At 38.3% G+C, this 16540-nt stretch overlaps 1 protein-coding gene and 1 non-coding gene across 2 annotated transcripts; both read left to right on the plus strand.

Annotated features, from left to right (window-relative positions):
• The first annotated feature begins 1193 nt into the window (after positions 1–1193).
• On the plus strand, positions 1194–15625 carry MEIOC (meiosis specific with coiled-coil domain). Its single transcript, XM_068529829.1, has 8 exons — positions 1194–1259; positions 1822–1956; positions 4970–5127; positions 7152–7256; positions 9564–11433; positions 11938–12072; positions 14787–14967; positions 15396–15625. The coding sequence occupies exons 1-8, from the start codon at positions 1194–1196 to the stop codon at positions 15623–15625; spliced, it is 2880 nt and encodes a 959-aa protein (XP_068385930.1).
• On the plus strand, positions 7469–7598 carry LOC137755676 (small nucleolar RNA SNORA11). Its single transcript, XR_011072068.1, has one exon. It is a non-coding gene; the product is annotated as a small nucleolar RNA SNORA11 (small nucleolar RNA).
• Positions 15626–16540: the final 915 nt, after the last annotated feature.

Raw genomic sequence — 16540 nt, forward strand, 5'->3', positions numbered from 1 at the left:
AAGAAATGTAATTGGTACAGCCACGTCACCTAAACAGCTTTCTTAACTCAAAGCTGAGTAGAGAATCCGAAATAACTCTCAGAATAATATGGGCCAATAAAACGTGTCCCCCTATCCTATTTCCATTTGTGCCGGAGTTAAAAAGAACATCTTCCACTTAACTGAGCGCTTCTCAAATTTTGATTTTAAACATACGTGCCCTAAAGGTGGCTACTGTGTTTACTTTGATCGTCTTCAGTATTTCAACGCACACGAAATTGTTTAGCATTGTCTGGGGACAAAACCTTGAGATATCACATCCCCAAATGGGACCGCCGATGTGAACGGCCTGTCTGGTACAGGTCAGAGTAAACTTTGTTCAGGAGTTCCATTACCACCAAGATGCCTTCACCCCCACCGAAGGGTGGGGCCTAGGACACAGAAAAGCTCTCTTCCCCCTGGGAAGGGGCTCTCCCAACAACACCGAACTCCATAACTGCTTCCTCACGCTCCGTAAGCGGGCCCAAGTCTATCACTCTCCAGGTGGCTCCAAAGGATTCTGGGAGTTAAGGACGGGGCCAGGGGCAAAAATGAAATGTTGGCCCAAGGTGAGCAGCCGATAGGTTCAGGATTATCGGCTGGTTGCTGAGCGATTTCTCAAATCTTCCGACCACCTCCATCACTTCTTCCACCGGGTAGGCCCGCGCTCCTTCTCCTCCTTCCACGCTCCGCCCCCTCGGCTGCCCTATTAGCCAATCATCGGGTGGGTGCTTGACGGGCCGGGCCAATCCCGAACACGTTTACTTTGAGCGGGAAAGTCTCAGACGATCCGGGAGAGCGAGGTCGCCTAACTGCCGGTTCTTGGCCTTGTCTCTGGGTGGGAGAGTGGTAACAGGCCAGGGAGGCGGCCGCCCATTGGCTGGGCAGCAGGCCAATGAGGGGTGCGAGGAGGGGGGCGGCCCTGCCATAGGGGGCGGGGCGAGGCGGGCCGGTGCCGGGTCGCGTGCGGGTCACGAGCCCGGTGTAGGCAATGTAACGGCCTTTCCCCCGCCCCTCCCTCCCTGCTCCGGTCCACGCAACGACAGACCGGCTCCAGGCAGCGCTGGGGGCGGAGGCGGCGGCGGGGTGCGGGCTGAGGGAGCCGGGCCTCGACGCTCCCCCTCACCCCCGTACCCCAGGAGCTGTGCCTAGCCCAGGAGGGGCTGGGGGGCACCATGGAGGTGAGCGGCGGAGACGCCCATCCGCCCTCTTACCCCTCAGGCCTGAGGGAGGGACCTGAGGTAACCGGCGGGGACGGTCCGGGTCCGGGTGTTGGCCGGTCTTGGAGGACAGCGACGGTGAGGAGAGACTGAGGAGCGGGCGCATCCCTGGATGCGGGTCTCTGAGGCGGCCGGGCCGGGCGGGAGAGGCCGGGTCACCAGCTAGGAGCCCCGACGGGGCGCCCGGGCCGCGCCGCGGGGGTGAGCGGGGGTCGCGGCGGTCGGTCGGGCCGGGGCCTGGGGGCGCGGTGCGGGCTGACAGGACGGGCGGCCGGGCTGGGGCAGGAGGTGACGGCCCGCGACGCCCGGGCTGCCGCCGCCGCCTCCACGTTGGGCCGCGGCGGCGCTGAGGCGGAGGCCGGCGGCGAGGGCCCGTCGGGCGGGCGAGGGCCGCGCCTTAGGGTTGGGCTGGAAGGTGGAGAGGGAACCCGGGGGGCGGAAGCTCGGGGCCCCAAATGAGTGTCCTGGGAACTGATTTCGGGTGGAGCTGGGCGCACAGCCGACGTGGAGCCGTCGTCCGGCCGTTTCGGTCCTGGCTGTAACCTGCGTGATGTCTCCCGTTTCCTATCCCCGTTTCGTGCAGCCGAAAGTCGCGTTACGTGGAGGTGCGAATCGCTGCAGGAACCTCGGTGCCGATTCCAGCAGTCGGCTAACAGATGTCTTCAACAGCGTGATGTTGACTGGCTCCTCTTCCTTGTATGATTGCTACAAATCGCAGGTCAGTTACTCGGCTCTGCCTTTGTTAGAGGATTTTTTTCTCCATCAAATCCAGCACCACCCCCACCCCCCAGGCCATTCACATAGGTGTTTAAATTGCTCCATGTTTAGGACCAGACACCCGGTAACAATATTTTTTTTTTATAAATTTATTTGTTTATTGATTTTTGGCTGTGTTGGGTCTTAGTTGCTGCGCGCGGGCTTTCTCTTGGGGCAGTGGGGTCTATTCTTAGTTGCGGTGGCTTCTCTCGTTGCCGAGCACGGGCTCTAGACCCGCAGGCTTCAGTAGTTGTGACACACAGGCTCAGTAGTTGTGGTGCACGGGCTTAGTTGCTCCGCGGCACGTGGGATCTTCCCGGACGAGGGCTTGAACCCGTGTCCCCTGCATTGGCAGGTGGTTTCTTAACCACTGCGCAACCGGGGAAGTCCCCGGTAACAGCATTTTAAATACAGAGTCTGCAGGATACACACTGGTTTCGAAAACAAGTTAAGGAATAAGATTTTTCGTTGATTCTTATTTTTGTCTTGTCCTCAGCATGACGTGATGCCAGAAATGTAAGAAAAATCTGTATTTACTAAGACCATAAAATATTTCTTCCTTCCGGCGTTTATCCCAAGTTGGTGCAAACATACGTTTTATAATTTAAATTTTCTTTACTCTTTTATTCTCTGGCTCTAACAATGTCTTTGATGACATGCTGCCTTTTACCTCACGTAAAACATTTAGTTTTGTTGTTAATCCTGTTAAATTAGGCTTAGGTTAATGTAAGTTATTTTCATTTGAAATTATTTAACCAGGACATCACTGTTGATAGTGTTATACTTTGAATTATAACAATATCCTGAAATAAATAATTTTATTTAATTCACACTACAACCTTGTATAGTATTATACCCACTGTACAGATGGAGAAACTGAGGCTCAGAGAGTTTGACTTGTGCCCTAAGTGACAAAGCCCAAGTGGAACCCAACTCTTTTTCACTGCCAAGACCAGCATTCCACTGCTCTCTGTAATGTTTACATGACTACTAAAATTTACTTAGATTTAATTTAAGTTGATTAATCATAGCAAGGATAAAGTGATACATTTTGCAGTTATCTAGACTAATTAATGTGCTAACCCTAAGCATTTGCATATTTAATTTCCAGAAATAATTTTGACTGAAAAGGATCCAGATATTTAAAGTATAATTGTTTGAATCCACCACATTACTTTAGTTGCTTGTTTTATCCTAGCATATTACATTTAAATCAATCTTTTAAAACGACTTAATTTTTCTAATACTCAAATCTTACTTTAAAATATAAAATATACTTGAAATAATACTCCCAAAATACATTTAGTTTCAAATACTGTTTACTTCATTTGATATTATATAATCTGAAAATGCTTATTTTGTTTAAGCAACTCTTTCAAAAAATGAACAATTATTTACGTCACTTTGGATACTTCAAACCTAAAAGAGAGTTAAGGGGGTCTGTGATAAAAACTGCAGAACTAAAGGAATAAAATTATGAAAGGTTCTAACAATAAAATCCTTTATAAAAGTTACTGCTAACGAACAGAAATTTTGGAAAGGCAGTTTTTAGTGGCACTCTTAGCAAAATCCCTTCTGTGCCTCAGTTTTTCCAGCTTCAGAACAGTCAACAAAATACAAGCTATAAATGAGAAAATTATAATGTGTAGGTTTCAAATAGTAATCATAACTGGAATTTAAACAAATGGCTGTAAAATATTTGAGATTCTTGAAGGTGAGTGATTAGAAGGTATTAATTTTCATATATTATTGGTATAAACTCAGTGAATGTTTAAAGTGTTGTTTTTCAATTATCATGTCTATGAAGAACAAAAATTTAGGAACGTTTTGATCTAAACATGTTTTATCTCTTTTTACATAAATTTCGATTAAGTGAATGAAAGCAATTAGAAAATATTTTTAACCAGGATTATATACCTTCTATATTTATAAGAAAATACTATTTCTACTGTGTTTATGCCTGGATATTTATAGTTATTACATCTCACGTTTTACTAGCTCCTTATTTGGAGAGTTAAAAATTGTGAATCTATACTTTAAGACTATTTTAAGTATTTAAAATTTGAGGGGCAGTATTTTCACTGTACCTCAATCCCTTTGGGAAGGAGGCAGGACTTTAAATAATTCATTAAAATCATAAAACTCAAACTTTTTATCTTATTTACTCAAAATTCATTATAGAAGTGTTAAGAAAAAAGAAAATGAGCTCGTTTTTTCTTCTAATTGTAATATCTTTAAAATTTCTTAAGATATAACATTTTATGTCTTGTCTCATTTGTACACTTTCTCTTGGAAATAGAAACCAGGCTGAAAATTAAAGATATTGTTTTAAAAGGCCCTAGTGTAGGAGTAAGAAGGCCTTGAGATTGGGTTTTAGTTTTGTCACCTCTTAGCTCAGTAACTTGTAGCCTCCATTTCCTCATTTTTAAAATATAGAGAATATCCATGTCACAAGGTTGACTGGATACAATAATGTTTGTGGAATTTCTTTGAAAATTCTATGTAAATGTACATTCACTTTTTTTTTCACAGATTGGGGGCAGTAAGACTGAGTTTTGTAAATGATTTGTTAAAAATAATACTGCTGTAGTCTACATAATGCTCATCTGTTCAAAAAATTAAAACTGCAATAACTGTAGGTGTTTTATACCAGTGATAAGCAACAGGTACTGAACGGGCCAAAATTTTATTGGAATAACCACGCCCACTTGTTTACATACTGTCTATAGTTGCTTTGGTTCTAGGACAGCAGAGTTGAGGAGTTTCAACAGAGACCTTAACACAGCAAACCCTAAAATATTTATTATCTGGCCCTTTACAGAAAAAAATCGCCAACCCCTACTGTAAAGTAAGCTTAAGTGGCTAAGTCTAGATTTGTCTCCCAACTCCTCAAATTTCCTATTATTTGGCTAATATTCTGTAATAAATGCAGTTTTGATTGTGTCTGGTATACAAACATGTCTTTAAAATTTCAGAGTGAAGACAGTGTTGGCCTAAGGCAGACCTATGCTCCACTTTCTTCATCAACAGAATATGCAAGTTCTGTAGATTCTTCACTTTTCTATGCACCATGGTCTATGTATGGAGATGATATTAAACAGCCCTCTAATTCTCAGATCAATTTAAAGAACAGGTAAATTAATAAATTAGATTTCTCAGGCTAAATGAAGTGTTTTTAAAAAAAGTTTGATTACATGGGAACCTAGTTGTATTAGCTCTTTTTTCCCTATATCAGCATTTTTATGTTATGGCATTATAATTTTGTTTATCAAACTTTTAGGAAATCTTATACGGGATAGTTACATGTATATAATTTTTTCTTATTACTTTTTTTTCATTCATTAGAGGCAACCCTGAGTAAATCTTAAGTTCCTCTTTCTAGAGATAACTTATATAAATGAGTTACAGTTTTTCAGTCTATTTTTTTAATCCAATTCTAAATTTTCAGTAATTTTTCCTTCACAAGTATACAACAAACAGGATTTTATCAAACATAAGATACTTCCATTATTTTCCTGTTCAATTCCAGTAATAATAAGGGCCTATTCTATGTCAGATTCTCTCCTACTGGGGATATTAGAATTAACGTGGCAAAAATTATCCCTGCCTTTGTAGATCTTACAGTAATGATGATGATGATGACGACAACTTGTCAGGCACTGCAAGTATAGTGAGGTTTAAAAGAAGTAGTATAGAATATTATGGGAGCTTACTGCCAAGAGAAGCTTAAGGGAGTGACACTACCTTTATGTTAATTATAATAAGGGAGCAGTTAATAGAGGCCGATGCATCTTTAGTTTAACCAGGACATAATTATTTTTAAAAATCTACTAATTAATTAAATAATTGTTAAAAAATTTTTTAAATTTGATAAGTTCTCTAAAATAGTGATTTTATTAGAAGGACTATATAACATATAATTCCACAGAAACAAAAATATTTTTTAAGTTGATACATGTTCATTGAAAAACGTCACACTTTACAGAAATATATAAAGGCAAGCAGAAGTTTACCATAACCTTGCCTCTCCACCTCTCAGTAACAACTATTAACAGTTTGGTATATATTACATAGAATATTTTTCTAGATATACACTAACACATTATTAAACAAAAAAACTTTATGTTGAATCTTTTTGAAATAACAAGATGTAGTGGAAAAAGCATTAGACTTGTAGGCAGACCATTTATTCAGCAAGTGTATAGTAAAGCATGGCAAATCATACGCCCTTGCAAAATTCAAGTTTCTTAATATCACACATGATCATTTATTCAACAGCTTAACGATTACTAATATCTGCCCTTCCTATGTTATGAAGATCAATGAAATTTTGAATGTTATGCATATATAAGGTATTTTTATTTATTTCTAAAATGTCCTAACACTATGAAATGATAGACATAAAATATGAAAAAACAAAAAGTTACAATTTAAAACAACATATTCTAGGAACAAATTACCCAAAATCCATAAGCGGTAAAAAGGCACCAATTTTCCATCTCCTTGTGGCTTTTACATTTTGTATTATTTAGATAGTTTTAGTCACTAGGTAGGATTTCAGGTACATGGAGTACCAGTCACTTCTTCGGCAGAGATTTAGGGGTAGCCTCCAAATCTTTTACATTTAAGGGACAACTGCAATGTTGCTGTGATATCTAGGATGACCATATCACATTTCACTTTTTAATCCAACGTTTAGTATAAAGAGTCACAAACTAGAGCAACAGGTTCATATGGTTTTAAAATCACAAATGGAAAAATGAGCAAGTGTTGTTGATGTAATGATGTATACTAGGACTAGACATGATTTCAGGAGCAGCCATGGTACCAACCATGTCTGCAACATCATGGATCAGAGATTTGTATGTTGGTCACCTAAAACGAATAGCATGTGTTTTGGAGAAATAAGAGGTAAGCATACATTGTGAACTAGACATAGGATTTGGAATGAAGGAGAAATACTTATGTAACATAAACACTATGCTAAAGTGGAAAATATTCTGAGTTCCTGTTCCCTTTTTATTTGAAATGATGGTATAGAGTCAATCCAAATATTTTATCGAAAAATAATGACAGAATAAGTCTGGAAATAGAAATCAATATATTGTATTTCAATATGAGCAAAAGTATTTACATGTGATATTTGTTTATCTTTAGGATTCAAACAGAAAGAAATGACTATGGTAGTGAAACAGACTTATATGGACTTGTGTCTAACATTTTGGAAGAGCAAGATAAATCACAGCCATATTTCACTGAGGGGTTAGTATATTATATAAGCTATACAGTGTGTAGTAAACTTTTAAATTCCCAAGTACTAGATTACCCTATTTATTAACTTATTTTTAGTTAATAGAGGATCATCTGACAGTAGACATCTTAATTCAGATATTTGTTTCGAGAAGCCTTGATTTTGCTGTGGTGCTTGCCATACAATTGAAAGTTTAATTTGCTATTAAGAACTTTCATTTGTTGGGGTGTGCTTAGAGCAGGGGGTCTGAAGAAATGGCTCGTCTGTTTACAACACACCCGACAGGAATCTGGGTTCATTGTGACAAGGGGCACAAAACTTGTGGCCTTCCTATGAACAAATACCCAACACGTATCCCCCTGCACCTCCATGTGGCTGCTGGGCAGGACCAGTGGGACAGGGCTCAGTACTGGAAGGAAAGCTACGGTATTTTTATTTAGTGGGGGAGTTTGCCACCTGGAGCCTGTCCGGTCCACGTGTGGGTGGGCCATGAGTGGTCTTATAGGCATAAAGGCTTTGAACCCCTCTCTTCAAGGAAAACAGAAAAATAGATTCCAACTATATGCCATTCTGGAAAAGGCAAAACAATGGAGACAATAAAAAGATCAGTGGTTGTCAGGAGTTTGGGGGGAGAGGGGAGATGAATACATAGAGTACAGAAGTTTTTATGAGCGGTGAAAATACTTTGTATGACATTATAATGATTTTATGTCATCATACTTTTGTCCAAACCCATAGAACATGAAACACTATTCACTTCGTAAAGTGAACCCCCTAAGATGAACTAGGGACGTTGGTGATTATGATGTGTCAATGCAGTTCAGCCTTGGTTAAAAAAAAAGTCTTAAAAAGAATTAACACTCGGGGTAGACATTTTTGGCAAAACTTTTGTTTCACTTTTATATATGTATACACATTATATATGTGTGTGTTTGTTGGATTGTGATGTAAAATGTGCTTTTCAGATTAAAAAAGTTTGCAGGCTACTGTAGTTGTACTGGCAAATAAAAGACAAATTAATCTAAAAAAAAAAAAGAACTTTCATTGGAAACTTGCATAATTATTCTTGCATAATTCAGAGCTATTTCCCTTGAGTTCATGAGCTAAAATTTGGCTTAAAGAATATAAATTCCAAGGACTTTTATACTTATACCTCCAAAAATAAAACTGTCATTACTGCTGTGCAGAAATATGTATGGATTTTATTCATACGGTAAAAATTTTTAAAGTATGCTTGAAACGTTTTATTTGGGTGTGGAAGCCATGTTATGCGGCATGTGGGATCTTTAGTTGCAGCATGCGGGATCTTTGGTTGAGGTTCATTCATTTATTTATGGCTGTGTTGGGTCTTTGTTTCTGTGCAAGGGCTTTCTCTAGTTGCGGCAAGCGGGGGCCACTCTTCATCGCAGTGCGCAGGCCTCTCATTATCGCGGCCTCTCTTGTTGTGGAGCACAGGCTCCAGACGCGCAGGCTCAGTAATTGTGGCTCACGGGCCTAGTTGCTCCGCGGCATGTGGGATCTTCCCAGACCAGGGCTCGAACCCGTGTCCCCTGCATTGGCAGGCAGATTCTCAACCACTGCACCACCAGGGAAGCTCCTCAACAACACTTTTGTATTATATAATAACTTAATTAAAAGAAAAACTTATTTTGGTTTCTACTTACTATATATAAATAATTCATGTGGGGACTTCCCTGGTGGTCCAGTGGTAAAGAATCTGCCTTCCAATGCAGGGGACACAGGTTCGATCCCTGGTCGGGGAACTAAGATCCCACATGCTGCAGGCAGCTGAGCTTATGCGCCTCAGTGAGAGAGCCCGCGTGCCGCAAACTACAGAACCCACACGCGCTGGAGCCCGTGCACGCCACAACTAGAGAGAGAGAACCCACACACCACAACTAGAGAGAAGCCCGCGGGCCGCAACAAAAAAGAGCCCCCATGCCTCAACAAAGATCCCACGTGCCGCAACTAAGACCTGACACAGATAAAAAAGAAAGAAAGAAAAATCAATTAAAAAACAAAACAAAACAATTCATGTAAGACCATGTAGTCACCAGCCTCAGGCCTTAGTATATGTCTCTTGGGAGAGTATAGTGAAGACATATAAAGATTAAAATGCATATTTATATAGCATATAGCACATTTCAAGTGATAGTTATTTGGATGTAATGTCAGCTTATAAGGCAGAGTTGGAAAGGATTAGAGAATGGTGAGGTGGGGCAATATAAATGTTTTTGAAAGCCTTTCCTACCTTCTCCACAAAGGAAATAAAGACTTTTAAAACCTAAATTGTAATTAAATATATTTACTTGTTCTAGGACCTGCTCCTCCAATTTAAAGTCAGTTTGGCCAGTGAACACAAGCAGATTTGCAGATCACCATGACCTCTTAACAGAAACCAAAAGGCCAATAGATACAGCCATCTCTCAGCAAGCTTTTTATACTGGTGAATCTGTGTCAGCAGTGGAAAAGCAGTACCTGCGTAATAGTAATCTGATACCACAACAAAAAATAGATGAACTTTATCATGGATTTACTGGTTTAGACCTTGAAGAACAATGGATGTACCCCTCACGAAGTGATCATTCTAACTGTTACAGTATTCAGACAAATGATACAGCTAAGATGACATTTCAAGAATATCTATCTATCAAAAAATGTTTTACACCATACACTGGTCTGTCTGACATCATGAAAGAATCAGGAGTTGATACTTATTCTTATGGAAGAGAGAAAATATGTGTTAAAGGTCTTGAAGCACCATTACAGCAAAAGAGGGCAGAGATGTTTCTTTCCCAACTTAATAGATACAATGAAAATGCAGATTATTGTAGATACCCAGAATATGCTCATCCTAATAAGGCTAAGCTGAATAAGTGTTCAAATTTTAGTGTCCAAGATAGTAAAAAATTAGCCAGTGGCACACCTGAAACACCAACTGTAGAAGCAGACACCTACACAAAGTTATTTCAGGTTAAACCAGCAAATCAGAAAAAAATAGAGGAGACAATACCTGACCAGCAGAATTTCACATTTCCAAAAACTATACCACATCTGACAGAAAAACAGTTTTCAAAGGAAGCATTTACTGCTGATTTTGGCTTAAAATCAGAATATGGACTAAAACCTCACACAGCTTGTCCAGCTAATAATGATTTTGCTAATGTCACAGAAAAGCAACAGTTTACTAAACCTGACCCCCCAAATTCTGAGTATTTTAGGTCAATGAATTTACTAGCAAACTCAGCAGCATCTTCAGGCAGTATCAACTTAAACAGACCAACTTGGATGAATGTCCAAACAAAAAATAACACTCGTATTCCTTATCGAAATCAAGGTGACTTGATGAAATTAAATACTCATTTAAGTGCAGCTTCAAAAGGTTTTAACCATTCTTCAGATTTCCCGCAACTATCATCTACAAATTTAACAGCAAATAGCAATTTATTTCAGAAGTATTGCCAAGAAAACCCTTCAGCATTTTCTAGTTGTGATTTTGGTTACAATGGTGCAGAAAGAATTCAATCTGTCAGTCACATGGAAGGACTGACAAAGACTGGAGAAGAAAATATCTTTGAATCTGTTACTGATAAAAAAATAAAGCAGCCAAATGGATTTTGTGATAACTATTCAGCTCAGCAGTATGGGATCATTGAAAATGTAAATAAATATAATTTTCAAGCTATGCCCCAGAGTGGCCATTATGACCCTGAGGAAGGGCCAAAGCATTTAGATAGCTTATCTCAAAATACATATCAAGATCTGTTGGAGTCACAGGGTCATTTTAATAGCCACAGACAGGGAAGTGGAGACAACAATATTAATAGCCGTGTGAATCACACACAGGTGTCATGCTTTTCTAATAATTATATGATGGGAGATTTCAGGCATAATCAGAGTTTTCAACAACTTGGTTCAAATGGGTTTCCCCTAAGATCCACGCACCCGTTTGGCCATTCAGTTGTTCCACTGTTGGATTCCTATGATTTGTGTTCTTATGATGACTTAAGCCATTTATACCCGTATTTTAATGATATGATGTATGGTGATAATTCCTTTTCTGGTTTCGTGCCAACTTTTGGATTTCAAAGACCAATTAAAACCCGTAGTGGACCAGCCAGTGAACTTCATATTCGTCTAGAAGGGTGCTATGAACAATGGAGAGCATTAGAAAAGGAGAGAAAAAAGGTAACACAAAACTATCCATTTAGGTGTAACTTAGTATATCGCCTTTGCCTATCTTCATTTTATTTACCTTAGTGTAGTTTAAGAAAGAGTATTTGCCTTATTTTTAAGTTGAATTTTTCTATAATGTGTAGTATTTGTTAAGTTCATGACTATAGAGAATTAATTAGGTAATTTAGAGACTAAAAATGCTTGGGGTTTAAAAAAATTTGTTATTTTAAAGTTTATTTTGCCTATTAGGTAGACTTTTTCCTTAATGGGTTAAAAGTTTATTTCTTTGAATTTTCTAAGTATTAAACTATTGGAGTGTTTAGGTATTTTACGCATTAAGTGTGACAGAAGAGTACTGTGGTACTGTGGTTTGTATTTGTTGCCTTTTGATACCAAAACAATTTTTATCTAAAGGAGTAATTTTCAATTTACTTCTTAGGCCTATGAGAAATATTATTCATGATTGAATCATATTTAGAAAATTTAGCATCTAAAAGTTATATAATTTTTTTACAGACTGAATTGGCCCTTACCAAAAATTATCCAGGGAAAAAGGTATCGAGTACTAATAATACTCCAATTCCAAGGCTGACCTCCAACCCATCTAGAGTTGATCGCTTAATTGTGGATGAACTTCGAGAACAAGCCAGAGTAAGCTGTGAAAATATCCAATAGCAGATTTTTTAAACTGATAAAATTTTAAAATGCTTCAGCAAGTTAGAATTCTGAAGGATTTAAAAATCACATTTATGTGTAACTCTCTGAAATGTATTCTTTTCCATGTTTGGACCTAGAACTATTAGTTATTTAGGAAAGGGAAAATAGCCCCACTCAGTCATTGAAATAGTAGGTTTAATAGTCTAAGTGGTTCCTCTTCAAGAAACCCAAATTAGCAATGGAACTAATCCTCAACAGAAAGAAATTTTTTTTTAAGCAAAAATCATTTTGCATCTTATTTACAGGGAAAGTCCCATTTCTTAGTCACAAACATTTGTTTCCTAGCTTCATGAGCAAGCTGTGCTTGCATTATACAAGATAGTAAATTAACAGGAAATTACCATATTTCATTTTCTTAACCCTGTACTCTTATTTATTTATTTTTGGCTGTGTTGGGTCTTCGTTGTTGTGCATGGGCTTTCTCCAGTTGTGGCCAGCGGGGGCTACTCTTTGTTGCAGTGCACGGTCTTCCCATTGTGGTGGCTTCTCTTGTTGTGGAGCACAGGCTCTAGGAGCGCGGGCTTCAGTAGTTGTGGCCCACGGACTCTAGAGTGCAGGCTCAGTAGTTGTGGCAGACAGGCTTAGCTGCTCCGCGGCATGTGGGATCTTCCCAGACCAGGGCTTGAACCCGTGTCCCCTGAATTGGCAGGCGGATTCTTAACCACTGTGCCACCAGGGAAGCCCACAGAGTCTTATTTTATTGAACGTTAGTTTCTTGTACCATGCTGTCTTTAAAATACAGATATGAACTACTTCAGTGGAAAAAGATTGATTTTACCTAGCTTTCAGCCTCATTCAGTTGTAATTTTTAATCAAATTTGTAAATTTGTACAATGGAATTTATCAGTGGTATAGTCAGATACTGACATGGGTTATAGCCAAACGTTATAAAAACTTAGGTCTTCTGTTTTTTTCTTAAAACTGTTCCAAGTTAAAATTCCTTTTTCTCAGTAATACATTTCTAGGCAATAAATCAAAGGATTGCTAACTGTGGATATTAAGAAGTATACTTTTTCCAGCCTTACTTAGGCTTCACCCTAATTTAGAAGGTTATGTTTATAGCTGTTATAATAATTTTGTTTATCTATATTTAGCAACATTAGATCAGTAATACACAAAGGGCAAAAATATTTTTATGTGTACTACTTTCTAGTTTGCTGGTTTTGTGGAATTCTGAAAAAAATCTTTTAAAAGTTTATTAAAAATCACCTGTGTAAATTTCTTTCTTTACACTTATCATTTATTCAAAATGATTGTCTTATTTTAAAAATACATGATTTGTAGTTCACTGGAGTTTTTTCTATGGTATTTTCTTTTGTTGTCTTATTTTCCCCTCAAGAATCTGGCTGGTTGTACAGTTGGGAGGAAAATATTTAATACCTGTACACTTGTGTTTTCTCCATGGGCTTAAACTGGGATAGTTTCCAAAGAAACTTGATAGGAGTGTGAGGTTAGAGGCATCATTCAGGTGCTTATTAATTGAGAGGTATTTTTCTACTCTCTCCTATCACTGAACACCAAGTTCTTAATGTGAATTTTAAATCATTTAGCTCCCAAAGGCAATTTTTTTTTAATGATTTACTTTATTATTATTATTTTTTTTAATTTTTGGCTGTGTTGGGTCTTTGTTTCTGTGCGAGGGCTTTCTCTAGTTGCGGCAAGCGGGGGCCACTCTTCATCGCAGTGCGCGGGCCTCTCACTATCGCGGCCTCTCTTGTTGCGGAGCACAGGCTCCAGACGCACAGGCTCAGTAGTTGTGGCTCACGGGCCTAGTTGCTCCGCAGCATGTGGGATCCTCCCAGACCAGGGCTCGAACCCGTGTCCCCTGCATTGGCAGGCAGACTCTCAACCACTGCACCACCAGGGAAGCCCTCCAAAGGCAATTTTTGTATTTATTTGATGTCCAAATCCTACTTACTCAAAAACTGCTCTTTCCTTACACCTTCCAAGTTTAGAATTTGAAACAAGTTAGGCATATACAACTATGAAACGTACTACCGTTACTGATGTACAGTGCTCTTCTTTAAGCTTAACCAGAAGATTGAGACTTCCTAATTTTCCTTAGCAGTTTTGACAGTTACAGGATTTATTTTGTATTAGTTCCACATAAACTTAAATTGGTATTTTCTGGATTATGGATTCCTGAAAACTACCGCTAGCCAGTATTATTTCTGATTTCCAAAAGGAGAACTTTGGAGGCCCAGAAAGGAATTGCTGAGGTCAAGATTAATCAATCTAGGATTTCTCCTTTTTAGCTCAATTTTTTTCCCTTTTAATTACAGTAACTCCTAATAATGCTCTATTTGCAGGCTATTTTTTATTTGCCAACAAGAATGTCATATCTTATATTCGCACTTACTGTTAATAACATGGAAATATTTGAATGTTTGACTTTTTCATTGTTGCTTATTCCCAGTAACTGACTACCCTTAAACCTTTTAGAATTAACATACACAAATAGGTACAAAAGACTGACTTTCCATCTTTGTTTCCCCCAGCGTGGTGTCAGGACATAGTAAGCATTCACTTATTTATTGATTGAATATTACTGCTCTCATCTCTATTCTGCTTCATTGAAGATTTGTTTTAAGTTAATGACAGGGCAATGTGGTTATATGCCTCATCAAAATTTAAAATGTTTCCCTCAGGTTGTGACTTTACTGGGCAAAATGGAACGGCTTCGAAGCTCTCCCCTTCATGCCAGTATCTCTACAGCTCTTGATAGACACTTGGAGTCCATTCACATTGTACAGTCACGTAGAAAGGACGAAATTGTTAATGCTTCAAATCGGCAAAGGCAAGGTGCTCCTAGATGCCAAGATGACAGAGGTACAAACATTAATGCATATTCTTTTGATAAGGCACTGAGATAATTTGAATGTTAATAAAATCAGACTCTGAAGTTAAAAGGTTGAATTTCTAACATTTATACTTATCTAAAGAATAAATTGTTAAATGGTGCCCACATAATTTACTCCAGAAGTACTTTGATCTATTTTGCTAATATTACCAATTTTAATAACTGTTGAAGTCTGTGTTCTACCTAAAGCATAGTCATGGTTATACAAGTCAGAAATAAATACAAGTATCAACACTTTTAAATATTAAGTCAGATACTTTGGTTAGCTCAGTCAATAGCCATCCTTCTGTTATAAAAATAATGTTTGATCATTTAGTAGCACAGCACGGGGTTTTATGAGTTAAGGGGTACTTAAATGGCATCTGATATGAACTGACCCCAAATATTTCTTTGACAGATGTTTTTGCCCTTGCTTCAGCAATTAAAGAGATGTGTGTGGCTACTCGGAAAGCACGCACTACCCTGTGGTGTGCGCTGCAGATGACCTTGCCAAAACCAGCCAGTACAGCTGGCCAAACAGATGTGGAAAAGGCTTTACAAGATATAGTAAACTGTGAAGATAAAGTCCATGAAAGCCTAAATAGTAGCAATCCAGTGAACCGGAGAGGTGAAGCAAACAAACATTAAGGAAATGCCAGCAGAAAGAAGAATAAAAAGCTGATAAGTAAATGTATCAAGACATGCTAAAAAATGTTAATGAACTTGTCAAACTTGAACATTTCATTACATTAATTTTCTTTCAGATCTAAAGGTAATACCTTAATGAAGTCTAACTTCTACTTAAAAATCTTCTATTTGGAATGAATCAGATGTAGTTTAAAGTGAACTCAAAGGTAAAGTTGACTAGGGGTTCCTGGATAGTCAAAGATAACAAGTTTAAGTAAATTAAATATTTCCTAACAGCTAAAATATTGCTGAAACCCATTCTGCAGTGCAGGTAAATGCAAATGTGAAATTCTTCTAGAAGATAAGTTTCATTTAGGTCTGCCTTAGTAAATATAATTCCAAATAATGAATCTAAGTGACTGTAACCCAATTATGGCTACAGTCTAGTAACCAAGACATAGTTTTGATTGTGATATAAAAGTGTTTTCCTTACAAAACTGGATAATACCTAGGGAACAAAGGAAAACAAGGATGAACCCAATATTCATGTAAAATTTAATATTTAAAATACTACCATACTTATAAATTTGAAATCTTAGTACCTAAGTGTATGGAAGAAAATGCATCTGATTCTCCTAAAGTAGGGATAAAAGTGCCAGTGTAAAAACCATGCAAGTTACTGAATATAAAACCTGTTCAAATCATTTGTGTATATTCTTTTAAATTTAATTATACTATCAATTATTAAATATTTCCAGTTTTAAAAGTATTTTAATTGAATCAAAAACAAAACATTTCCTTTATCTGGATCTTTTAAACTTGATGCACAGTAACTAAAATAATGATTATTGTTTTAATACCCTTAGTTTGCTGCCTTTTATGAGGGTATCACGAAGTTCTAAAATGTATTTTTTTAAGGTTAATCTTTAACTAGTT

The sequence above is a fragment of the Eschrichtius robustus genome, chromosome 20 (assembly GCF_028021215.1).
Source record: "Eschrichtius robustus isolate mEscRob2 chromosome 20, mEscRob2.pri, whole genome shotgun sequence".
Classification (NCBI taxonomy): Eukaryota; Metazoa; Chordata; class Mammalia; order Artiodactyla; family Eschrichtiidae; genus Eschrichtius; species Eschrichtius robustus.

Coding starts and splice junctions, on each gene's coding strand:
- MEIOC (XM_068529829.1), top strand. CDS start 1,194: ATGGAGGTGAGCGGCGGAGACGCCCATCCGCCCTCTTACCCCTCAGGC. Junction 5,128..7,151: donor CAGATCAATTTAAAGAACAG/GTAAATTAATAA, acceptor GTTTATCTTTAG/GATTCAAACAGAAAGAAATG. Junction 14,968..15,395: donor TAGATGCCAAGATGACAGAG/GTACAAACATTA, acceptor TTTCTTTGACAG/ATGTTTTTGCCCTTGCTTCA.